Consider the following 26,024-nt stretch of genomic DNA (forward strand, 5'->3'; position numbering starts at 1 on the left):
GGGCCTGGCAGAACCAGGAGAAAGGGGGCTCCATGTACCTGGGGAACCAGGGCTTCTGGTACGCATAAAACAGGCACTTCCAAGGATGGCCTGGGAGGGGCCAGGGGATGCCAAGCCCGCCTGCGCTGGGGCTCCTGCCAGCCCAGGCCCTTCCGGCTCCGGAGAGGCAAGGGTGGGGAAACTAACCAAAAAGGCTAGTGCTTCTTCCTGTCCCCTGGAAAGGCAGAATTGGGGAGTTTAAGTCAGAACGAAGACCAAAACTCACCTCTCTGAGCCTTCCGGAGAGAGAGCTGACCGTGAGGATCTCTTTCAGAGATTAGTCTCCACTTGGAGACAGCGTTCCCGCGGCGCCAGGGCGGAGCTGAGCTCCAGATGTCCGGGCGCACACAGCTGTAGGGTCACGTGGCAGCGGCCCTGGTCCCCCTTCCTGCCAACGTTGCATTTGGCCCAGGCCCCGTCCATGGCCGCCCTTGGGACCCTGCGCTGAGCCCCGGAGGCCCTGGCATCCGGGGCCGCGCCACTCCCAAGGGCCGAAGGTGTGTCAGGATCCCAAGGACCGCCGTGGTGGGTAGGGATGGGTGGAAGGGATTCGGCCTCAGCGCGGGAAGGGGGTGGGGCCGAGGCTCCGCGTCTCTCAGCCCCGGCTCTGGGGCACCGTCCTGGGCCGGAGCTGAGAGGGTGGCAGCCGGCTAACAGGAGGAACCTCTTGTCCTTTCAGGGTGTCCATCCCAGTGGGGGGAGTTGGGGTCCAAAATAGAAGGACCCTGGAGGGGGGTGAACGACCAGTAACCGGAGACCCCTGGCCTGTGGCCTCCCGCGGCCTCCCCTCCGGGAGCGCGGGGTGGGAGCCCCCGCCGGCTGTTAGCTTCCACGTCGCGAGCCTCTGACTGAGTCTCTCCGCAGGAGGCGCGAGCGCCGGCCAGGCTGACATGAGGCGGAGGCTGCGCCTACGCCGAGAAGCGTTGCTCACGCTGCTCCTCGGCGCCACCCTCGGCCTCCTGCTCTACGCGCAGCACGAAGGCACGGCCCCGACGACGAGCTCGCCGCGAGCACAAGGGAGGGCGGCGCCGGGGCCCACTCCAGGGCTCCGTGTATTTCAGGCCCCGGACACGGGTGCAGCCCCTCCGGCCTACGAAGGGGATACGCCAGAGCCGCCCACGCCCACGGGACCCTTTGACTTCGGCCGCTATCTGCGCGCCAAGGACCAGCGGCGCTTCCCTCTCCTCATTAATCAGCCGCACAAGTGCCAAGGAAATGGTGCGTTCCCCCGCGGACCCGACCTGCTCATCGCCGTCAAGTCGGTGGCGGCGGACTTCGAGCGGCGCCAAGCCGTGCGCCAGACGTGGGGTGCTGAGGGGCGCGTGCAGGGGGCGCTAGTGCGCAGGGTATTCTTGCTGGGCATACCCAGGGGCACAGGCACAGTCGGGGGTGAGGCGGAGGAGGGCACTCAAACGCACTGGAGCGCCCTGCTGCGTGCCGAGAGCCGCGCGTACGCGGACATCCTGCTCTGGGCCTTCGACGACACTTTCTTCAACCTAACGCTCAAGGAGATCCACTTTCTGGCCTGGGCTTCCGCCTACTGCCCCGACGTGCGCTTCGTTTTTAAAGGCGACGCCGACGTGTTCGTGCACGTGGGAAACCTGCTGGAGTTCCTGGCGCCGAGGGATCCGGCGCAGGACCTGCTTGCAGGTGACGTGATCGTGCAGGCGCGGCCAATCCGCGTGCGGGCCAGCAAATACTACATCCCCGAGGCTGTGTACGGCTTGCCAGCCTACCCTGCCTACGCAGGCGGCGGCGGCTTCGTGCTCTCGGGGGCCACACTGCGCCGCCTGGCCGGTGCCTGCGCGCAGGTTGAGCTTTTCCCCATCGACGACGTCTTTCTGGGCATGTGTCTACAGCGCCTGCACCTCACGCCTGAGCCTCATCCTGCTTTCCGCACTTTTGGCATCCCTCGACCTTCAGCCGCACCGCACCTCCACACCTTCGATCCCTGTTTTTACCGTGAGCTGGTTGTAGTGCACGGGCTCTCGGCTGCAGACATCTGGCTTATGTGGCACCTGCTACACGGGCCAAATGGGCCAGCCTGTGCGCGTCCATGGCCTGTTCCTGCTGGCCCTTTCCAGTGGGGCCCCTAGCCTCCTGTCACAGCTCTAAGCCCCCCTCATTCAGACCCAGGATATAAGTGGGAGGTAGCTTGAAAGGTAGATTTCCCAGACGGGTTAGTGCTGTGTATGTGGTTCTTCCCCAGAAAGGGGTATCCAGGTGTCTGCCTTCAGAAGGCCCAGGCAATGAAGACTGAGCTTGGCTCCTAGTGACCCTCTCTACTGGGCGGTGATCTGGAACCAATCTAATGGTGGCACAGATAGCCAGGGCTGAGGCGGTGGAGAACCAGGCTCTTTGCCAAGCGGGTGAACATGCTTGGTCCTCCTAGCAGGGATGTGTGAGTGTATGCATGGGGGGAGGCGTGGCGGCAGAGACTCATGCAGTCTGACCATGCTCCTTAGTTTAGAACCCCTAGAGTGATGCCAACAAATGCAGGTCTTTCTCAAGGCTGGACCCCACAGGGAGGGGTAAGGGCCTGGCCTCAGTCCTCATGGAACTGGCAGCCATTCTGCCACAACTCAATCTGAAAGTAGGTGTTTTGCTTCCTATCTGCCCCTCCAGTGTGCAAATTGGAGCCTTAGCTCTGTCTAGGTCTTTAGATCTGCTTTCCTGGCCCAGCCCCTCCTGAGCCCTGGACTAGGTGGAACCCCTGGGATGGAGGCACACAGGGACTCGGCACACCGTCCTACCTGAGGTCTCCCCCCACCTCCAGCTACCCACGGGAGAGCCTGCACCCATGCAGCTATGCACCTATGCAACCCACTGGAGTCTGTGCTGCCCCCTTTGGAGGAGCCAAGGAACCTCTTCTGAGATGATGCCAGCTGGAAAATTCCCCACCTTCTTCAACCACCCCCTTTCTCAAAAACAAACAAACAAAAAACACACCAATGCCTCCAGGCTTATTTTAGTACAAACATCCCAGCAACAGCACATGGGGAGCTGTTGCTGAGGGCATAGGTCTTTATTGGAGGAGGGGTAGGGTAGGGCATGAGGAAGATTCCCCATTCTAGGAGGATGGGGAGAGTCCTGGCTGCCCCACAGTGGGATGTGTGGGGGTCTCTGGCCAGGCCACCGTCCACACAGGAAGACACCAATCAGTCACGAAGTCATGGGAACGTCACACAGGAGCCCGGGGCTGGTCCCCCGCACATTCATTGTTAAACTATACAGGATGAGGCTGTACATGAATTAATTACAAAAGAGTCCTATTTACAAAAATCTGTACACACATTTGAAAAACCTCACAAAATTGTCATCTATGTATCACAAGTTGCTAGACCAAAATATTAAAAATGGGATAAAATTATACATTTCTCTTCTCAATTCTTTTCAAAAGGATTAATATTTTTAAAGCACATATGCTTCTTTCCTTAGCAAGTCCCACAAAGAGGGAGCAGCCCAGCCCTCCACGAGTCCCAGAGGCCTTGAGCCGTGTGAAAGGGCCCGGCCAGGGGACACTGCCCAGAGTCAGGGCAGGAGAGCCAAGCCCACAGTGCAGAACAGAATGCTGAAACACACAAAAAAGGAGGAAGATGTCTTTGGCTAAAACTTTGGCATTAAATAAAAGAGGCAAACAGAATGGAAACATGCAGCCCCACCAGCCACGTTGGGGCAGAGCAGGGGGACAGGCGACCTTGAAGGCTTGCTCCAAGATGAGTGCAGCCAGGCCTGGGCACGTACCTTGACAGTAGAAAGCTGTGTTTCAACCACTTGGGTGTGCCTACTGGGTCTGGCAGGGAGCGCATGCAAGAAAGAAACAGGGAAGGGCAGGTGGGCCACCTTGGCCACAGCCAGCTCATCAAGTAACTAAAGTGGATGTAGTGCAAAAGTCGCAACCAAGTACGATGGACATGCTACCTGCTTGCCTTAAAGGTCACGTGGCAATGTTGGGCCAAAGGCAGGACCGTGTCCTTGTCTGGGTGCCTGTGTTCTCAGCCATAGAAAAGTCCCAAGTTTTCCCAATGTGTGGGACAGGGAGACAGAACCCTGTCTCCTCACATGTTAGTTGAGAGCTCCCGGCTCCAGGTATCAAGGCTCAGAGTTGTGCTTTTCTTTGCAGTCTGTGTCCCCTGTTGGCACCAGCAGGCTGAGAATGGACTGAGGAATATCTGGGCCTCTCACCCCATGGCAGAGTGCCCAGCCTGAGTCCCACCTCAAAACACCACAACAGCCCTTCCACACTGGCAAGATGTCCAAGAAAACCCACGGGGTGGCCCATGGAACAGAATGCAATGCACAGTTCCACAGGGCAGAGGGGCAAGGGTCACGACGTTCCTAGGGGAGCTCCGCAGTTCTCAGGTGGGCACCAGGTCTGGGGGGGCCATAGAGGGTCACCGAGGCAATGTGGTTGTTCTGCATGACCTGGCGTAAGAAGAGGACAGTGAGTTGACGGGGAGGAGTCGAAGGGATGTAAGCACAGCAAAACTCCCACAAAACCCCCAGTGGGATCAGTCCTGGGCTGTGACAGAAGAGAAGGCACTTGAGGCAGCACCTGTGTGTGCAACACACTTGCACATGGGGCTGGAATGACTCCTCAACACCCCCCAGCTCGTGCTAGGGGTCATCTATGCCCGTGTCTACCTGTTCCTCCAGGACACATAAACTTTACCATACCCATCTGTCCAGCCCTTCTGGAACTGCTAGGGGTCTGCTGAAGGTATGGCAACCAGATGGGAAAGCAGGGGCAGCCCATTCTTCTCCCAGCCAGTGGGGCCTCAAGAGCCACTCGCCCCACCGCACATTCATTCACGTGGCATTTAAAGACCACCCCCCAACGCCCCTGGACAGAGCCCCACTCGCCCTGCAGTTCCCTTTGCTATTGTACTCATGTTTTCAAATATAAATGTGGGCTCCCCATTTCCCCTCATCTTGTTGGATGAGCCCGCCCAGTAGGGCCTTCAGGCCCTCCCCAGTCTCTCCCCCATCACTTGCCTGTCCTTGCCATGATCACCAGCCACTCAACCCCCAGGGCTTACCTCAAAGATCATCCGCTGAAGACCAAAGCAGAACGTGGAGCCAAAAGGGTTGGTATTGTTTGGGGACGAGGACCTGAGGCCGGGGAAGCCAGAATTAGAGGGGCAGACAGAGACCTAGGCCAGGTGGGGCATCCAGTTCCTTCTGGGGTAGGAGCTGTTAGCTAGTGGTCCCTCAGGGCTCCGAGTGTGTTTCCTACACGGGCTCTTGAGGGCCAAGGCACAGTGATGGATCTCACTCAGGCACCAAATCCGTGCAGCCCCGCTGGCACAGAAGGGTATCATGCAACTGGACTGGGGTGTACAGTCAGCAGGCAGACGGCGCCTCAGACAGCAGGGCAACCAGGTGCTGGGCTGTGAGCCAAAGCAGGCAGCAGGTGTGATGCGGACAGCCAGCCAAACTGCCTCCCTCTCTGAGTAACTGGAGGTAGGAGGGAGAGGGGGGAGCTATCCCAGGGGCAGCCCATCCGGTTGCAAGTAAATATGCAGAACTGTTGGCCGAGTTGTAACTTACAAGGCTTGGGCAGGAAGTGTGTGGCAACATCAGAAATTCCTGCCGGTTTTAAGCCGTACCCACCGCTAGGGTTCCCGGTCCTTCTGGGCGGTGAGGAGCTGGGTGGGGCGATCAGAAAGCAACCCCCCACTCACCTGTGCAGGACCACAGGCTTCTCTACAGGGTGTCCCAGGAGCTCCTGGATGTTGTCCCACTACAAGAGGGATGAGGGTGACAGGGGATTAGCAGGGACCCGACCCCACTGTGACCAACGGCTGGCCCAAAGGACGCAGGCACCAGACTGCTGGTAGGCTCATGGCCTCCCCATTTTCAGACTGTGTCAGGTGGGAAAAACAGGAGCTCACCTTGCTGTAGGTTGTGCATGTTTCTGTCTGACCCTCTGTGTTTTCTGAAAAGAGAACACGGCGTGGTTGGTAGCTGGCCTGGCCTGGATTCAGTTCCACATCTGCTCAGGTAGATGGCTCAGCCCACCTGCGACCCAGCCCTCGCCACCCTATACACTAGGATTGAAGTTTGGAAACCGCCAATCCCACAGGCACAGGATAAGACCTTAAGGGCTTCCAGGAGACTACGGACCAAGAACCACGTGGCCCCCAGAACCAAGAGACCAACCCAGAGGAGCTGAGGCTCTGGGCAGAAGCAGGTGGGCAAAGAGTCCACACATCCAACCACTGCCACCCTCTCTGCTTGGATCATCATCTCTTTGACGCATGGGAGACTGATTCTAAAACCCTTTCCTTACCCTGAGGACACTGACCACTCACCTCTCTTTACGGTTAGGGGGATCTTGAACTCACAGCGGTGATAACTAGAGAGAGAAGGGAGATGGGTAAAGGTGGGACCCGTTGGGAGACCTGACCACCTCCACATCTCAACTCCGCACCCCAGGAAAAACAGGATCAAGCACACCTGCTCAAAGCCCTGGAGAGGCCAGATTTGGGCCCTAGAGTCAAACCAGAAAGGGCACAGCCAGGGGGCTCTGAAGACCCTATCACCTTGGATAAGAGGCCAAGCTTTCTGAATCCATTTCTCTATTTGTAAAATGGGTATAAATGGAGAGATATAAGGTAATGGACACTATACCAGGAACAGAAAACACTCAGGAAATCGTTTACTTTTCATGAATTAGCAAACATCCAAGGCCACAAGCTCTCTTTCCTAGAGGGGCAGGTGCGGGTATACTCACATATTAAAATTATAATGTCCAGGGTAATTGGTATGTAGGACAAACTTCTTCACTTTGTGTGTATTCGCATCAAAGAGAATGTCCTGGGATAGAAAACAAGGGTGCTTAAGTGGGTAAAGTTACTGAGGCGGGCAGGGGGCTTTCGAGGGCATGTCCTACTCAAAGACACCCACTACACAATGGGGATGCCCTTGGGGAACAGCTCTGACCCAAACAACAACCAAGGGGACAGCTGAGGCCTAGCGCAATGGGACGACACACACATCCAACCATCTCAGGCCTCCTCATTCCAAACCTTGTACCAGTAGGCCCCACAGGGACACAGGGCTACAGTTCCCACTGTTTGGGAACTCAAACATGGTCAGGGAGATCTTCCCTGACAAAAAGCACCAGATTAAAAAATGTAACTGAGCGCAGATTTTGCCTTAAAAGCTAATGACAAGATTCAGGACCCCCTTGACTGTCAAGGGGCTCAAGGCACTTGGTTGTTCTGAAAGCCAGGACCTGCCAGATCCTTCTGGCTTCCAGAGGCCAGCACAGTTAAAGCTGCGAGTGTACACACAGGCCTGCCCAGCACACTGCACACTCCCAGGGAAATCAAACACTTCTCTAAGGAATCACAACTTACCACTCCGAGAGTGAAGTAGTTAAAAAAGTAGTCATTGCACTTGGATGGAACTTGCTTATGAGGAGAAGGAGAATGAATCTTCATCTGTTGGGGAAAAAATAACAATGAATTAAAATCCAATCCATTAATACAGTTCTTGGATGAAATGAGTCTACAAGTGGTGTTTCTTGTGTGACAGTCATCTGTTACGTAAGCAAGAGTGTGGGAGTCCCCGATGCTGGTGCTAAACAACCCAGATAGCTTTGGTTGACTGCAGACTGGGCCCTGGTCTCCAAGGAAAGGCAGGACAATCTGACCAACAGGGGTCAGAAGAGAGCTTTCAATTTACTTCTCCATCAGTTTTTTACTTTTTTTCCATTAGCTTTAATAGAACAGGTTCTCTGGGAAAACAGCAGTTTATATTTATTCACTATTAAGTTTAAGTTGATTAAATAAAAAGAGAGAGATCGCCTATTCACTTTATAAACACATTTCCCCTACCTTATCTTCTGACTTGTAGAAGACCTTATGTGGAGAGCCAAGCATGCTAAGAACATCTTGACAAGAATCACCAAAATACACTGAGCGTTCAAATACCCGCATCTTGGCATCTGCTAGCAGGCCAGGTCCACAACCTGCAGAGAACAAGTAGAGGTGGTCAGGTTCCCAGTCAGGGCCTGGAACCCTGCAGCCCAGGGTCTGGAGCCCCGGAGAGGCCAGTGGCTGCATGCTGCATTATCAGGTTTGGCTGAGGGGCAAGACCGCATGTAAGGAGAAACACCAGGTCACCAGGACTTGAGATACTACAGGAGATCACTATCTACTCAAAACAATGCCAGAGGCTCACTCAATCCCACAAAAGTAACACGGAGCTCTGGAGATGTCACTCACTGACTCACCAAATATTTAGTCATTGACACCCTGGGCTAGGACACTCTGCTAGATACTGAGGGAACAACGGTGAGAAAAATAGGTGCAGTCTCTGCCTACGTTGGCGCTCATGGTATAAACATTCTAAACAGACCATCACACAACTGCCGTACAACAAACAGCAGCACAGGTGCCGTTCTCTCCTGCCACTTTCCGGTTCCCAACAAGATAGAGGATTTACAATAAGAAGTACTTCTCAATGGTAACCTCCAACCTGAGACTGGACCGGAAGGTCACTCTATAAAACAGCCAAGAGCTAAGTACCCACTAACTTACTCCCTAACTCTACAAACACTAACACTCAAAAAGAGACAAACCAGGAAAGTGGGTGAAAACGGAAAACCTGATTTGCCAAAGGTTTCTTCTTTGGGAACAATCTTTAAACTCTGAGTTTGTCTAATACATTTAAAAAATGATTCTGGTTAAATACCCACCCCCTCCCCACACACAAAGTGGTTGTGGAATAGCAATGAACATACCAACAGTAAAATTTACCTCATTCTGTGGATGGGAAGACAGAGTGTTTTGCCCAAAATTATAAAAGGAAGCTAAGAATCTGAGGAGGAATAATTTCTGGTACCATGATAATCACCACTATCACCTTACTCTGCATAGGGCTTTACAGCTGACAAAGCTCTTTCTTGTACAATAAAAGCTGTTCCAAATCCCAGTCCACACACATACACACACACACACACACACACACACACACACACACACAAAGCTATGTGTAAATCAGGGGAAAGAAGCATAGTTCACAGTAAGTTCTGTGTATAAATCCTGCACTTAGGTAAGCCTGGGTGACCTATGGAAACCACTGAAAGTCCTGTCAAGCTAGATGGTGTGCCCAAAGTCTGCAAGTACCAGATCCTTGTGAATGCCCACACAGGGCTGTGCGGGAGGCACCCTTCACAGGTGAGTCTCCTCTCTTGTCTTACTCTATCTGAAGTCTCCTCAAGTAAAGGTACCCTTAATTTCTCAAGGAGACTATTTTAGTTTCTGATTCCCTTGAGTGAGTCCTCCTATACATTACTGTGGCGATCAAGACAGTTGAATGGCATCACTGTAGCCACACTCCACAGGAACTCTGAATGAGTACTGGGTGGGATAATAACTCAGTGAGGTCTTGACTTAAGGTGTTTTGTAGGCAGTGTGATGTGACTGCTGGGACTGTCCTGTCAGGGTGGTGGTCAGAACTGGCTGAGACCCCCTACTCTCAACAGGCTCCTCTTGCTGTCACCTGGTATCTTACACTACCTTTGACTACCCCACTGCTTCAAGCAGCAAGCCTCCTGAGAAGACCTCATCTTCTTTTTTGAGACGCCACATCTCAATTCTTTCAAAAACTACAGCACAAGCACAATGCTCCTTTCAGTAGCTGGTGTTCTGCCATGGCTAGAAAACCACATTTTAAGAGATTTCTAACCTGGAGGCTTTGAATTGTCTAATTGTTCAGGGGAGTGAGTTTACAATTTATTTGCCAGATTCTTAGCAGTTGAGAACTGATGCCCCAGAGACTGAGGGAAGACCCCCAGCTTACAAACAAAGGCTGGCTAGACTATGAGCTCCATGAAGGCACAGGTCCCTTCATGGAGCTCACAGTCCCCAGGTCATCTTTACGGAGGCAAACTCCACGATCTCTGTACCCCTAAGCATAATTCAAAGTTCAAAGGAGCTGAGACTGTCCACACAAGAAAATCACAGGATGAGGTGTGGATTTTAGAGAGACTGGCTACTGAAGGCAGCAATTCTTTTTTGTTTGCAATCAGCAAAACTGAGCAGGGTATGGCCAAATCACAATTGCCAGTCTACTGGCAGTCCCTCTTGCCAGTCTACTCTGAGAAATGAGCACAAAGGGTGGAAAAGGAGAGAACATGCAACACTGAGCCTATAAAATACACCTCTAAGACCCGGGTACCACTGCAAAACCACCTAAGTACACAGAGGCTGATGTACATGACGAGGGAAGCAGTTTTACTGTCATTTATAAGGGCTGCTCAAAATAAAACTATGTCTTATTCCTTCACAAACAAATGAAAACTTCTAACCATAAACGTCGGCACCATTTGTTTTCTACCAACTATCCCTAAGGACGTGGGATTTTAGACCATCTTGACAAGGCTATAATGGAGAACCCACCACCCCAAAGCCAGTAACTGACCTGCGGCAAGGAGGCGGAGTCGTAAACCTGAGGGTCCAGTTCCATCCCGGAGAACATCCACACTCTCAGCATACACGTTGCCCAGGAAACAGCTCAAGGGCATCATGGGAGCCCTGGAGGCAGGCACAGAGTGAGCAGAGACTTTGTCCTCCCTCCCAGGGAGCCCATGGCCTTAGCATGAAGCCTGTGCTCCCCCACACATACTTGGTATCCTGTAGGCTGTTCCCACTGTAGATATACATTCGTTTCACAGTTGCTCCGTGGGGTATCTGAAGAGAAGCCAGGCCATGGGCAAAATTGGGCTGCAAACACAGGATAAATGTTTTACTAAAAGCTCACTGCAGGCCCTGGCATTTTCCCAATACTCATGGTCTTAGAGAACTGGCCAGGTCACAAAAGTAGGGAATTTAGAAAAGGAATATCTCAGTTTCAGACACAACTGTACTACTGGTACTGCCTTATTTGGTACAAATTTTCTGTATCCATTTTCTCACTGGGTATTGTTACCTGCAGTGTGGAATGGTTTCTGAGAAACTTTGAAATTTGCTCGTTTTATTTATCAAGGTATTAGAAAAAAAAAAACTGGCCAGGTGAAAGCACAGTCTGATCTGTCTCCAGGTCAATAAATTCACTCAACCATGCAAGTTCATCTTTAATTTTACTGTTTTCCTTTCCTTCATCAGGGAGAAAATGCAGAAATGCCTTCTTTAATAAAATGTAAAACTTACAAAAAACTATCATTTCATAACACTAAGGATGCCACTGTCGAAGGATGAATTCTCTCAAATTCTAGGCCATTGAGAAAAACTGCGGTGTTTGGAGTTTTACAGCACACGACACGGATTTCCCTCTGAAGAGCGAGCTCGACCTCACTTCAGTTGGAAGCGCCCTCCTCCTGGGAACGGCAGTCTGGGCTTTGTTCTGTCAACTTCACCCACTGTACACCCAAGGGGCCTCTGAAGACCTCAGAGATTAAGGGAACCAAAGGAAGGGTACCTATCCAGCCTCCTCCAATGGTACTGTCTTCTGCCCCCTATCATCCGGGCACTGGGCAATAAATATCAGGGAAAGAAAAAGGCTAACCTCATATTTGGGAGCCTCGGTCCAGGAATCTAGCTGAAAAGAGAAAGACAATCCTCTGAAGTTGAGGTGGAAGAGCTGCTCAGCAGAGTTGTACACTGTGGGAGTGGGGAGAAGAAAATGATAAGGTTGAATGGCATCTGAAGCTGTGAACACAAACCAGCCTGACAGGGAGTAATGACTGGCAACACTTTCATTGTGTCTCATTTCTGAACTGACTTACTAGGCTGAAAACAATGGGAGAGAGCTTTCCTTCACACTCAAGTACCAGCCCCCAAATCTGATAGGAGCTTTGAGGTTGGGGCTGGCATGGCACCACTTGCCAGATTTATTACTATTGGCTGCTACAGATGACCAGAAGAATCAGATGGACTGGGCTTACCTCCAGGATGGGTTGCACCGAAAGACTGGTCGATCTGCTCAATGGTGGGAGCTATGGCTTGAGAATTGAAATGCACGCCACTGAAAAACAAAGATGCTTTTTAATACCAGGCTTGTAGATGCACTCACAGGTCATTAGAGATGGTGGCTGGAAGAGTTATTCTTAAAATACATGGGGGGTTGAGTCTATAATTATATCAAAATAAAGGTTTAACTATAGAACTTTTAAATAAGAGACAATTAATGAGGTCAGAAATAGTCAATTCTCCTGAGGCTGATTCAAAGGTTTAGCCTTCTAGGACCTCCTAAGACATCTATGGTGACCAGGCCCAGTTCGGAAGGAAGTAAATCCAGCCTCAGCCCCCATAGCATTCGGACTTGGATAAGGAATAATCATAGAAACAGTCATTGTTAATGTGTTTTCCCAGAATGCCTATGAGTAGTTTGTCTTGAAAAGGAACTTTCTTAAAAAGGGGATGAACATTTTAAATGTAGGATACAGCCAAGCAAGGCAGCTTGTTTTCCTAACAAGCAGAAGAACCAGCACTCATCAATTGGGTGAATGGGTAAGTGGATGGGGAGGAATGATCCCAAGCAAAGGAAAAATACCTGGGAGGGGGTGGGCTTGGGAGCAAAGAGGAGCATGTGATTTCAAATGATGAGCACGAAGATAAGTCATTTCTAACTTTAAGGAGAGTGATTAAAGGTTAAGGATTTTTTTTTTAAAAATGAGTATCATTATGGAACACCTTTGCATTTTAAAAATTTCATTAAGTATAGTTGATTTACAATATTGTGTTAATTTCTGCTGTACAGTGAAGTGATTCAATTATATATATATATTCTTTTTCACATTCTTTCCATTATGGTTTATTACAGGATATTGAAAATAGTTTCTCAAGCTATACAGTAGGATCTTGCTGTTTATCTAGTCTGTATATAATAGTTAGCATCTAGAGCACCTCTGTTTTTAACCAGGCACTGTGCTGTATGCTCTATCAGCATTATCTCATGTAGTTTTCCTAACTCAGCAACCAGATTTATGCTTTCACTTCTCTGATGAAAAAACAAGCTCAAAGAGGTTAAGTGACTTGCCCAATTTCGCAGAGTAATGAAATGAAGAAGCCATAACTCAAACCCAGCGCAGCCTGAGTCTTGACCCCTTGCTTACCCACCAGTGACTCTTAAGAGGGGAAAGAGAAGCCAAACCATGAGGTACGAAGGCCCCAACAAGACTAAAAGATAACCAGAATCTGCAGGGGTCAGTGCTATTATGCATCTGGTTTATCCACTTCTCTATTGGCAGATACTGCTTGAAACAACCCAGGAACAGATCCCTTTGATATCCTTGAAAAGGGAAGCTTGTTAAGGAAGCTTACTGAACAGAATATTCTAGATGCCAGCACAGCAACTTACCATATGGGGGCTGAAATATTTGTGCACCATACAGGCTATTCCCATTTTCATTCTAAAAAGCAGATTTTGCCCCCACCCCTGCCCCCGCCAATAGTGATCCTTTCGGCATTCTCTTTAGCATAGGCCTCAGAATCAGCTATATCTGGTTTGTCCCACCTTTGTTGGTCATGAAAACATAAAAAGGTGCCAAAAGAAGCTGTGCAGGGAAGGGCAGCTATGACCCAGGGGACAGTCACAGACTGAGGTCCTGCTTTGTGGTGGGATTAAGGAAACTGACCCAAATGGGAAGTGTTTCATTAACAGTGTGTTCTGAATGACCTTTCCTTCTCTTCCCCAGGAAATGGAGTAGACTTGGAGGCTGCCTGAGGGAATCATGGCACCCAGCTGTAATCCCAGAATTGTTGAGGATAGAAATAAGCCCATATGTGCCAAGCCTAGGACACAAACCAGGAGAAAACTTACCAATATTTTAACTTTACTTTAGTCAAGTCATATACTTCAATCACCTAAAAACAAAAAGCAAATGTTTAAGATCTATTAGAGCTCTGCAGTTGAAAAAGGTTAATTAGAAGACATTTATAGAGCAGTGAGGAAAAAAAAAATCACTAGCTGAAATTCTCCGGAAGCACTACACATTTTGTTTGTTTTTATTTTTAAATCTGGAAGAAAACCCCATACCACACATGGCATAAAGTCACCTTCCCCCTCTCTCTAGAGGATGGTTCAACAGATGATGTCTATGGATGCTGTGGGTCAAGTTTTTGTATCTAGTCTACAGCTGGATCATACATAAGACTGCACATACCATGCGACAGGACAGTGAAACCCTCCACAAAAACAAATTCAAGCAGCTTGTGAAGGTTGTAACCTGTAAGGGGAATACTGAGCCCCTTTTCTTTCATGCTATACTTTATTACATTATAAAAACCCAAATCAAGTCACTTTCAAAAACAGTTTCAAAATATTGTGGTTTACAAAAAAAAAAAAAAAGAAAAAAAAGACAGGGGGGTCTATCTTATTAGAAAACAAGTCATTTTATTAGCCTAGGTCCAGTGTGACAATACTGTTATATCCCTAATGAAGAGAATCTGGTCCAACCTGGAGAACCTCAGGATCCTTGTGAAGTTTCTAAGGGTTCAGTCTGATGAAATGCCAAGAACTCAGGGAGGAGACAAAGGAAAAGGCATTGAACATCCAGCCACTAGTGATGCCAAGTAATCTGCATCTAAAGTCTTTGATGTCCATGGCATCAAAGGCTAGACGTCTAGCCAGTAGCATAGCTGACTGAGGATGGGCGAACCATCTGCTTTCCCCAGCTGGGAGATTTGGCCTCCACTGCAGAAGCACAAGCAGAGCTGGTTCAATCTGTTTGCCCTGACAACCAGGGCTTCATTCTGGGAAGGACTGTGGACACTGGGTGATGGGGCACCTGGCACTGTCACAGGAACAGAGACATAACAGGCAGTTCACTTGTGGTCAGACCTGTTCCTGGCTTGGAAAACTGTAAGTTGGGTGCTTCTTAACTATAAAGTGCAGCTATTCTGATCCTACATGCTGCTAAGAATCACTGCCTCTCCTGGGCTGTTGGAGCATTTCCATCTACGCTCTCCTACACTACCAGTATAGGCCATTCACTGGTCCCACTGAGCTAGGCTCCTTTTAGTCTGGCTCATTAGTGTGCACAGAAGGGTACACAACACATGTCAGGGAGTCTGCCTGGGATGAAGCCAGCTAAGGGTAATATGAAGCTCAGAAACATGAAAAGAGGTGCTGAGGGAGGTTGTGCAAGGGCAGGGGAATAGTTGTGATTCATGATAGTATCTTCAGAAAGCTGGGGCATGGCAGTATATCATGCTAAACGGGTGTGCCATTTTACTGAGGCCAGGGTCCCAGGCTGCCAGAGGCCTCGACCCTCAGCCAGAACCTCTGCTTGTGCAGCAGGGGTAGCACTCTGCCCCTCTGACTGCTACCACTATGGCTGACCAATGATCCCCAAGGGCGGCCCATCACTCAGCCTGTGGGCCTCCAGAGTATTCTTCCTGTGACACTGTGGCACTTGTGATGTGAAGGACCCCAAGATGGTCAGCACTGTGGGTCCCTTGCCAGAACCAACAAGCAGATTTTCGCCCACAGATAGTTGCTGGACCATAGGGACAGGTAGCTGGGGAAATCTGAAAGCCATGGTTTTCTACCCTCTGAGCTGGAAAAGACCTTGATTTCCCCAGAGGAGAAGTTATGGCAGCAGACAAGATCAGAAAGGAAAAGACAGGTGGCTGTATAGATTGTGACTTATGAAGCTTCATTCCACAGGGCTCTCTCACAGGCAGGGAGTGAGAGGATGGGGAACTGCAGGGGACAGCAGTGGGGAGGGGCGACTTCTGAAGCCCTTGTATGGTGGGGCAGACGGGTCAGGTCAGACCTGGTGCCCATCAACGGTACCTGAGGGACTGCTTCCTCAGCTTCCATACTCTCAGGCAGGGCTCCAGCCCTCCCTTCATAGGGACTCACAGAGGGAGAGAGATGGTACTACTCTATCTCTTTTCCCACTCAACAGTACTTTGAATTCCTTGCATTTGTGCATAGTATGCTCACACACTTTTATCCCATTTATTTCCCACATTCATCAACAGAACCTAAGCCATTTCTATTCCTAGCAGCCAGTCGCTATGCTCTGGTAATACAGAGTTAAAAGCCTGGGGTCAGGTAGACTGCTTATCTTCTGTCCCCTTGTTGTCTCACTAGTAAGCCGTACCACTTATGGGCTTGTTAGGATTAAATTAGGAAATGCATAGGAAGCACTCAGCCATATGACTAACAGGTACTAAGTAAGTAAGGAAGGAAGTAAGTAAAGTCGCTCAGTCGTGTCCGACTCTTTGCGACCCCATGGACTGTAGCCTACCAGGCTTCTCCCATGGGATTTTCCAGGCAAGAGTACTGGAGTGGGTTGCCATTTCCTTTTCCAACAGGTACTAAGTGCTCACTAAATATATTTCCTCACCATGCTGAAATTCTGCCATAGGCTGCCCATCTACTGTTGCCCATTTAGATTACTTCCAGCTTTTCATTACTATCAAAAGCCCTGCTATAAATACCTGGCAATATTACCCTCCCCATTAATCTTTCTGGGTTAAGTTTCCTACAGTGAATTTACCAAGTTAAAGACAAATGGCTCTTTGTAAAGGTGTTTCCAGATTAATTTCCCCCAATCTGTGATGAAGCCACATTGAAGACCAGCTTCTACCCTTTCTCAGTGTGGGGCTGCTGGTCAGTAGGCCAGGTTGACTGAGCCTATAAAGAGAGGCAAGGGTGCTGTGGGGCTAAGAGTGTTCACATCAAATTCTCCTTTTTGAAAAGGCAGCATAAACGAAGAATTCTTATTCCATATACAGGTTATTTTTCCATGTGCTCTCTGAACTCAGCAGCTCACTTGAGATGGGATGGTGAGAAGTAGGAAGTACCCAAGTCTTCTGGAAAAGCAGCTCCGTAAGCTAACCAGGACGACAGCCCTAGCATGCCACTGCCCCGAGCCATATTCAACCTTGTGACTCTGAGGCATGAGTCGGATGTTACATGACTAACCTATCATGTCCAGGCATTTGTAAATAGCGCACTAAAAACATCCTGGTCTGAAATAGGTGCTAGTAAACTGTACTTGAATGCCAATTAAGACATACCAGCAAGTTGTTTGATTTCTTTAAAGGGATTTAAGAGTCAACTCGGGGGAGAAGAGGGGGGCGCCCCTGAGGGCGCCTCCCGGCCTCGGGGTGCTGCGCCCTCCTCCGCTTCCCCGCCGCGGGCCCTCGCCCCGCGGGCTGGGACGGGGGACGGGGGGAGAGGCGTGGCGCGGACGAGAGTCCGGCGGCGCCGCAGGGCGGCCCCGCCGTCCCCTTTCCCAGGGGGGCGAGCGGGGCCGGGGGGCTGATGGCGCGCGCCTGTCGCGGCTGTCACCTCCGTGCGCGCACGTGTCCCTTCCCTCTGGTCCTGGCGGCAGGGAGAGGGAAGATGACGGCATGTGGGTGCTCGCGGGGCCCTTGCGCTCTTTCCTTCCCACAATAAAAAAAAAAAAAAGAGTCAACTCGGTGATGGTGGTGTTAAGGCCCAAGCCCTCAGCATTTTAGGAAGAAAGGTTCCATTTTTCATCTTCCAAGTCTTATTGTTTGACCCAAGAATGAAGTAAAACAATAAGATACAAAAATCTGACTGAAGTCTTCCAGTTCTATTCTGCAGTCAGGCCCCATTTTAAAGACTTAGGATAATCTATGACAAATACTTACCTCCTCTCATTTTTCTATTCAACACAGAAAAGCCTGCTCCCTCCAGCATGTTCTCCGTATCTTCAATACTCTTTCCCCTTCACCTCTGGAGCCTGGAACTGAAGTTCCTCCCAGCCTCTTTCCAACCATCCCAATCTACCCCCAGGTTCTACCTTTAGGAGGACAGGCACAGCTTCAGTCTCCTATATTGTGGCTGTCTCTGAACCACAAGCCTACTCCCACTCAGGAGTTTCAGAAACATTCCACAATTGCACACATTAATCAGCCTGACATGAAACTTCAGTTGTCATTTATAGTTACCTTAAGTCTCTGATTGAAAGCATCAAACAGTAGTTTGATCCCGTCCTGAGTCAGGTTAAGGATGAGGTCATGGCTTAGAGGAGACTACAAAAAACAAAATGATAAATAAATACACACTCTGAACAACTAAGTATATTCATCAGCACCAGCTGAATTTGAAACCTTACAACATAAATGCAGTGCACAGGGAGTATCTAAGTGTAGACAGCTGACAGGTTTACAAGCCAGAAGAAACTGGTTTGTGAATTCAGTGTCCTCTACTTCCAGTCTGCAGCTGTTGCTTCATAATATTGGTTGAAAAGAGCCTCTTTTCCAGGCTTTGAGTTATTACCTAGGAGAAAAGTCAAAATTATGTGGGTATATAGGCCATTTTCTTTCACAGGTCCAGGGTCCATATTTGTAGCATGGGTTTATTTACTGCTGTCAAAGCTACAGAGTAGTTAATGAGAAATACAAGCCTTATAAAAGGCCTCACCAGGATCCAAATTCAGCAAGTAATGGTCAGTGCGTGTTAGCTGAACCTATGTCCCTTCACTCCCAGGCTGTTTGTACCACTCAAAGGAAACACATTTTATTCTTTGACTCTTTTTCGTCACATTCTGGGATAAAGAAGTGCCTTGTGATCTGATTATGTACGAGATGACACTCTCACTCCTCCCTCCCTCCCCACACCATCCCAGGTCACATGTGCCTCTTTCTGTAAAACCCAAGTCTGAGATCTAAGGAGTCATTTCTATATTTGCCCCTTCTGAGTCCTGGGGGGAGGAGAGCAGCAGCAGAGCAATGGATAGAGCTGGCCCTGAGACTTGGTGAACTGGTGACCTTAAGTGTTTCTCTATACTTCTCTGTTTTTTCATGGGAATACCATCATCCCTACACCTCCAGGGTTGTAATGAGGACAGAGACAGTAGACCAGAAAGCATCAAGCACAGCACTCAGCATATAATACTCTTTCCTGGAGTCTGTCCCATCTGCCTGCTTCTGCTGCAAAGCAATCAATTCAAAGTCTGAAGACTCTCCATTGCCCTGAACCACGCTGCCCAGCAGTAGAAGAAAAACACCACCATTCAAAACCCTGTCCTTTCTTAAAACTGGCACATAGCTGTCAAAAAGATTTAGAGAAGTTTCTCTCCTTATAGAGCTTCTTAAGGTAGGCCCAGTGATTGAAGGTGGTGTCTGTCAGAGATAGAGATATAGGCTAGAAAGCCAGGTGCCCCTGCTGGTATGGGCCTCACTGGAAAAATTCTCTAGAAAGAGCTTTCTGACATTAATTCATACTGTCCACTCCCCTCCACCCCACTGGTCTTCACAAGATAGTAGGCCCAGGTGGCTCCATCATGCCTGGCAAACACCAGAAGAAAGAATGTTGTAATTTTCCAGTAGGTCTCTATGAATGTTTTTCTAAAACCAATAAGACTCAGGTAAGATAATGGAATAATGAACCTCACCTTAGGTCACTTATTCTCCCTCTATTCCTGAGAGGGCTATTCCATGGAGGTAAACAGGATGAAGCAATATTTCAGCATCTTTAAAGACCTTTGTTGGAGTATCTGAATTTTGTTACACATTTCCAAGATCTGATCGTTTTTCCCTTGGCATTGCTACAATTTAGGACATAACTAAGCAGTATTCAAAAGCAAGCAAATCATCCTCACAATCAATATTTTATTAGTACTTTATCTCCAGAACCAAAATCACATGTGCTATGTGGTGTTTAAGGAGGTCCTTCCAGTTCAATAAAGCTGTCTCTGTTAGTTGTTAACATCTCTTCCCGACATGCACATTTAATTTCCAAGGTGTGATCTGCTGGAAACAAGATATTTCTGAAATGTTTAATGGGGTCAAATGATGAAGCAAAGAGACAAATGGGAAAAGAAGCAAAGGAGGGCAACGAGGATAGGATGCACAATTAAGAAGCACCATATCAGAGCTCTGAGAGGCCATTTCCTCTTGATCCTCATAAAAAGATTATTCTATTATAAGGAAACCATCTGGAGAACCAGAATGGTTATTAACTTGCCACAGCTGTACAACCAAGAAATGGGGAAAGCATGGATCTGAACCAAGGTCTGGATTTAAAACCCTGTTGTTCCAGCTGCTTAGAGGACATTGGGGGAAATTAGCTTAATTAATGCCAGAACAACTATTTGTACCCAAAGACTAGAATGACAGACAAGATAGTGATATAAGAAATAAGCCTCATTTAAAAAATTGGTTAAAAAGTTTAAAGACTACTTTCAACTGTATCTAATCCTGGGTGCCTAATTCTGATTGAACTAAATGTACAGATGGCTACAAGCTCAAGCAGCAAACCCATTATCCCTGTTTTGATGGCTGCTACTTGTCACTGAGTAATTCCCTCATGGTCTAATGCTGAGTCAGATTAGGTTAGGTATGATCTGACTGCAAAAAAGAGGAAAAGTCACCATTCTTCATTTTTCTTTAAAGAGAAACCACTTTGGCACTGTGGCTCCACAAACCTCTGCCCACTCCCACAAGTCCTGTGGTTGGCACAAGAATTTCCAAATACTTGCTTGGAAATTAAGCCTTCTCTGTCTCAGAAGGACCTTTCACATGGGCCTCAGTAGGCTGTCAGAGGTGCACAGTACTGTAAAATGTAATGTCTGGGTACAGGTAACACACTCAACTCTGACACTAAGCCAAATGTGGAAGCTACATAGAAGTCTCAGTCACGTTCACATCAAAAATAAGCTGCCATTTGCTTTAGGATCAGAAACTAATAGAAATGAATGGAACTAAAATCATCAAATTGGTACTTAAAATGTATCAGAAAAGGCACTGAGAATATCTTGCAGCCTGTGTAGGATCTAAACCATCCCCTGAGGTTTATGACACACAGGGCACCACAAAGGCTGTTCCGTGGGGCAGCACGTCTGTGTCCTAGAAGAACCATGGAATCCAAAGAGGCAGTATTTTTAGACAGTTAAGAAGAATCCTATTTCTAAAGGTCTATAAAAATGTTTCCAACTTTACTTATAAAACCCAATTTAAAAAATCCTGGTATTCAGAAAGTTCTGCACCAGTGCTAACCTAAAATATACTCTTTCTGGAAACTGAAAAGGTCTTTGTAGGTACATACATTATACTATAAGGGTAGTTATTGGCACAACATTTAATAAAGATTACCACAAGTCAGACAAAAGAAGTAAGAGTAAAACATGTCCATTAATTTGGAACCAATGTTTAGCAATTTTCATATTATCAGATCATTCTTATTAAAAGGGTGAACTATACCTGCTTCTTTTCAAGTCTGGGATGGTCTGCTAGCTAGAAATCTGCACTGCAACAATCCTGAATGCAAACCAAAGCAATCGACAAAGCAGAAAAGACTATTTTAAACATGAAAGTGGAAGGGAAGTACCCTAGAAGACCAGACAATCCCTGAAGTCACCTCCCACTGAAAACCCCCCTTTTAAGGGCCTGTAGGTAAGTCAAACATAATCAAAAAGCAAGTTTGATTATTACTGCTCATCTAAACTTCTGGTAGCACTGCTACTGCTAAGTCACTTCAGTCGTGTCTGATGCTGTGCGACCCCACAGACGGCAGCCCACCAGGCTCCCTCATCCCTGGGATTCTCCAGGCAAGAATACTGGAGTGGGCTGCCATTTCCTTCTGGCAGCACTAGATGATCAAAACTACAAATGTTTCAGAATCAAAGAAAATGTACTTGGTAAGTGACTAAGTGTTGAAGACACTCCCATTCAAACACATTGACCTAAGAATCCCTGCCAGTCAGTATCTCCCAGAGCATCAACCTCCAGACGTGAGTCACTGATTAGGGATGCTATTTCAGTAAACAAATAAGTTACCACTCACCTGTTCACTGTAGAGAACCTGAACATTTTTTATGATGCGACAGTGCTTCTGAAGAATGGCCACCGCCTGAGCCAAAGGCATTCCTGAAATAAAGCAAGGACACCTGTGTGGTTACTTGGGCTATCTATTTACTGACATCTATCAGTGTACTAGGCATTAGTCCTTGCAGTAAAGCCAGGGGTGGGAATGGGGGCCACTAAGGTCTACGGACATACTGAGTAAATAAAAGTTTAATAAGTCCAATAAGCAGTAAGATCTAGAGAATAAAGTTAACAGCAAGCACTAAGAGAAAAACTGGATTGTATAAGGGGAAGGAGTAAATAGAAAGACTTCCTGGAAATGGGGACTTCTATGCTGATCCCCAAACAGGCAAAGGGGTTGGAAAAAGCCAAGTCAGTAGGAACCAAAGAAGAAAGAAATGCACTGACTGCATGACTCTGGGGACCAAGATTCTGATTCTCACTCTGCCATGATTACGTATAACCTAGGCAAGTCCTTCCTCTTTTCCTGATATTTGTCTCCTCATTGAGTCAGCAGGAGCACATGATTTGTAAGCGCTCGTTTAAAAAGCGAAGAATCATATGTCAACCAGAATCAACTTATTTTACCAAGAATTTCACTGGATTCTCACTTATCAACCCACAAACATCCTCTAAAACTTAACACTTGATTTTTTAACTCATGGCCCATTATAAACAAATTTATATATGCACCCCCGCTGCAGTTTAAGAAACTGAAATCCCAACAACACCTCAAAGATTCCAGGGACTCGTGTACTTAGTTGCTCAGTTGTGTCCAACTCTTTTTTTTTTTTGGATTTACAGAAACTTTTTATTTCGAGTTAATTTTTTAAATTGACATGCAGTTTTAAGAAATAACATTAAGAGATTCCATATACCCCTATGTGTAACTGTGTCAGTCTGTTTGGGCTGCTAGAACAAAAATACCATAGTCTTGGGTGGTTTAAAAAACAAACACTTGGGACTTCTCTGGTGGTCCAGTGGCTAAGATGCTGAACTGTACACATGGACATCACCAAATGGCCAATACCAAAATCAAATTGATTACATTCTTTGTAGCTGAAGATGGAGAAACTGGTGGTAGTTTAGTCGCTCAGTCATGTCCAACTCTTGCAACCCCATGGACTGTAGCCTGCCAGGCTCCTTTGTCCATGGGATTCTCCAGGCAAGAATACTGGAGTGGATTGCCATTTCCTTCTCCAGTGTCCAGCTCTTTGTGACCCTATGGACCGTAGCCCACCAGGCTTCTCTGTCCAAGGGATTCTCCAGGCAAGAATACTGAAGTGGGTTGCCATGCCCTCCTCCAGGGGATCTTCCCAACCCAGGTATTGAACCCAGGTCTCCCGCACTGCAGGTGGATTCTTTACCATCTGAGCCACCAGGGAAGCTCAGGGACACATGGGGAACAGTAAAAAGTATGTTTTCACAGAGTGCATTATGTTTCAAACAAGAAGAAACTCACAGAAACAATCCAAAAACAAAGTTTCAGGAGTGCAAGGAGAGTGTCTGTGTTATTCGCCACTCTTTTGGATCTCCAGCACTGGGGACCCACATAGTGTCTGTTGAATAAACATTTATTTAGTGAGACTGAAGGATTATGGACTAGGTAATAAGAGAAAGGAAGAGAGACCACCACATGACCTTGGGCCAGGACAGTGGCTCACATTCAAGATCAGTTTACCTCTGATTCGAGGAGAGATGTGCAGAGAAGAGTTCACAGAGAAAGCAGTAGGTTAAAAAAATGTGTGGCCCATCTACATTTAAACGATAATTTGATCCTGCCTTTATTCAATGGCCCATTCTACAGTTTGAAGAAAGCTGGAGTAAACCAGACCTTAAGGTACTTCCCAGCACAAGGCCTGGAACATAGTAGAGACTTAAATGTTCACTGAGAATATGAACAAGTTGATGCATTCATTCCTCAGCTTTGGCATTCCAGAAATTGAGGAGCATCTACGCTGTCTCTCCCAGGGGGAATGGTAAACATTCATGTGGGCAAGACAGATAATCTCAGGTGCTGAGAAAGAGAAGACCACATGGCACAAACCAGTTTCTTGTGGGAGAGTTATTTCACACCTAACCACATCAAATTCCTGGCCTTGGAATCTTGGGTCCTGAGTCATTCAAGAGTAACCCACCTGGAGGAGACGTGGATTTTTTTTGCCATGCTGCACAGCTTGGAGCCTCTTAGTTCCCCAACCAGGGACTGAACCCCAGCCTACTGCAGTGAAAATGCCAAGTCCTAACAACTAGATCACCAGGGAACTCTCCCTAAGTGCAGACTTTCAAGACCCAAAAAGGAATCATCAGGCTTATTCCCTGTATGAACTTTCCCTCAAAGTTCAGTTCTAGGCCCAACATACAGAAATGCTCTTTTCACTATTTGTGGTTGGTATTCAGACAGCCTGAAAGAACTATCCAAATCCTTGAATCCTAGAAACTGGCAGTTAGGAGTAGGGGTTAAAGTATCAAAACAACAGTTGATAGAAGAAACCTTACTCTCCCACCTCATTTTTAGCAAATCTCAAATGATACTACTTTTGACCCAGAGACTGTACTTGTAGATACACAACCTAGTCACACCATCAAGCACAGGTTGAAGCTATAGTCATAGATTTCACTCTGCCCTGTGAAGTCCTGGGATGAGAAGCTGTGTTTAGGGGAGGTTCTTTCCTAACTACAAGCCAAACAGCATCAGCAAAACAAATGGGCCTGGAGGCAATGATATCCTTAGCCTCTCAATCAGGTTCTTGGTGCTTCACAAGAAGCTGAAGTGTTTCATACCAGTTAAGGTATGAGAGAAGGTGACTGCAAATTCTCAATAAAACTGGCTCTTACAACCTAGAGGCAGCTTGCTGTTCAGTTCACAGAGACACTGAGCACCAGTAGAATCTTACCAGCAAATCTGTTCTGCAGTTTCTCACCTACCCTATCTCCATAGACAGCAGTCTTCCAGATTCAAGGATAAACTGCAGCCCAATGGAGCAGCTGACTCAGTCCAGTAGCCCAAATTAGTGTGACAAAAGTTCAGGCCTGCACAAACACCTGCTCCCCACCCCCTCTTCCCAGTGCTGGAACATAAAAGTAAACACACTCTGGGGTTACTGAATGCAAATACTTGCACACAGAAAGGGAGCGACATTGAGGAAAAGGGGAAAACACGGGCCAAATCCCACAAAATGCCCAACCTGCATTTTTACAAACCAAATGCTACTTTACCCAAACTCCTATTTCATTCAACCTTTCACTCTCTCCGCTAAAGTCTGGGTTTAGGATTACACCACACATCGACCACATTAAAAACGAGAAGGAAGCTAGTCAGAAGTTGCTTTAACACACAAAAACTCTCCTCAGTTCCCTTGACCAGCTCCCCAGTATTTGGCGATGGGAACGGTGCCTAGGTTTCTCCTTCTGGAGAGGCTACACAAGGCCCAGAAAAGCAAAGGGAGATGAGCTACTTGGGCGTATTTAAGGGTGTCAGTCACTTCTTAACTATTTGGTCTGTAAAATGGGTACAGAAATAACAATCTTAGCGACCCTCAGGCCTCCCCGGTGGCAACCAGATATAATCATGCACCGGAGAACAGGGTCAGGCCCTGGGTAAATGTTTGGGGCGTGTCAGCCATTGTTATTGTTATTATTACCGTAGCACTGCCCCGGGAGGGGCCCCGCCGAGGCCTGATGCAAGGGCGTCAGGGCCCGGCAGAACGATAGGCTGCCAGGTCGGGGCCGGCATCTAGTGACTGGAGTCCCAAAGAGTCAAGGTGCCGCGGGCGCAGGGGAGTAAGGGGTAGAGCCCAGAGGTGGGAAGGGCAGGGAAAGAAGTAAGGATCAGCGAGAAGGGTCGTGGGGGAGACCCCACACTCACCCAGCGCGAATTCCCATTGCTCGTTTCCCAGAGAGCGCTCGGGCACCACCTCCAGATCCAGCATTGGCTCGGCTCGCCGGGCCGGGGCGGCCTCCCTGCGGCAGCGCAGACCGGACCGGAGCTTAAGAAACAAAGCAGCAGGTGACTCACCACCCGCGCCGGCCCTCGACGGCCCGGCTCTCCACCTCTACCCCGTCGCCAGAGCTACTGGCCCTACACCACTCCTCACCTGACCTCACCTCACCTCACTTCACCGGCAGCAGCCTGGGGCAGCGGCGGCAGCAGCAGCAGGAGCGTTTGCAGCAAAAGTGGCGTGTGGGGCCGTAAAGTGTGGCGGAGGCGGGATTTCAGCCGCGGGGGCGGAGCTAAGGCGG

The 26,024-nt window shown here is 48.4% G+C and overlaps 2 protein-coding genes across 6 annotated transcripts; one reads left to right on the forward strand and one right to left on the reverse strand.

Annotated features, from left to right (window-relative positions):
* The first annotated feature begins 394 nt into the window (after nt 1–394).
* Nucleotides 395–3,409, forward strand: B3GNT9 (UDP-GlcNAc:betaGal beta-1,3-N-acetylglucosaminyltransferase 9). 3 transcript variants are annotated; one of them, XM_043438015.1, is made up of 2 exons: nt 395–536; nt 904–3,409. In XM_043438015.1, the coding sequence occupies exon 2, from the start codon at nt 930–932 to the stop codon at nt 2,133–2,135; it is 1,206 nt and encodes a 401-aa protein (XP_043293950.1). In that variant the 5' UTR covers nt 395–536; nt 904–929; the 3' UTR covers nt 2,136–3,409. The 3 variants fall into 3 exon arrangements, with proteins under 3 accessions (XP_043293950.1, XP_043293948.1, XP_043293949.1); XM_043438013.1 differs by having other exon boundaries at nt 407–564; XM_043438014.1 differs by having other exon boundaries at nt 421–568.
* Nucleotides 3,003–26,024, reverse strand: PHAF1 (phagosome assembly factor 1). 3 transcript variants are annotated; one of them, XM_043438010.1, is made up of 17 exons: nt 25,895–26,024; nt 25,651–25,771; nt 21,763–21,845; nt 17,925–18,008; nt 13,813–13,856; nt 11,936–12,015; nt 11,557–11,651; nt 10,678–10,775; nt 10,474–10,586; nt 7,884–8,017; nt 7,404–7,487; nt 6,776–6,858; nt 6,354–6,397; nt 5,934–5,977; nt 5,724–5,782; nt 5,079–5,151; nt 3,003–4,464 (listed from the first exon to the last, which is right to left on the reverse strand). In XM_043438010.1, exons 2-17 carry the CDS (start codon nt 25,712–25,714, stop codon nt 4,378–4,380), a joined length of 1,269 nt encoding a protein of 422 aa, XP_043293945.1. In that variant the 5' UTR covers nt 25,715–25,771; nt 25,895–26,024; the 3' UTR covers nt 3,003–4,377. The 3 variants fall into 3 exon arrangements, with proteins under 3 accessions (XP_043293945.1, XP_043293946.1, XP_043293947.1); XM_043438011.1 differs by having other exon boundaries at nt 25,880–25,999; XM_043438012.1 differs by having other exon boundaries at nt 25,890–25,958.

The sequence above is a fragment of the Cervus canadensis genome, chromosome 18 (assembly GCF_019320065.1).
Source record: "Cervus canadensis isolate Bull #8, Minnesota chromosome 18, ASM1932006v1, whole genome shotgun sequence".
NCBI lineage: Eukaryota > Metazoa > Chordata > Mammalia > Artiodactyla > Cervidae > Cervus > Cervus canadensis.

Bases quoted from the DNA above. Each gene is read 5' to 3' on its own strand.
- B3GNT9 (XM_043438015.1), top strand. From the start codon at position 930: ATGAGGCGGAGGCTGCGCCTACGCCGAGAAGCGTTGCTCACGCTGCTC.
- PHAF1 (XM_043438010.1), bottom strand. From the start codon at position 25,714: ATGCTGGATCTGGAGGTGGTGCCCGAGCGCTCTCTGGGAAACGAGCAA. The intron at 21,846-25,650 runs GTGAGTGTGGGG...GCTTTATTTCAG, and splicing joins GCAATGGGAATTCGCGCTGG to GAATGCCTTTGGCTCAGGCG. The intron at 6,398-6,775 runs GTGAGTATACCC...TTCTCTCTCTAG, and splicing joins GGACATTATAATTTTAATAT to TTATCACCGCTGTGAGTTCA.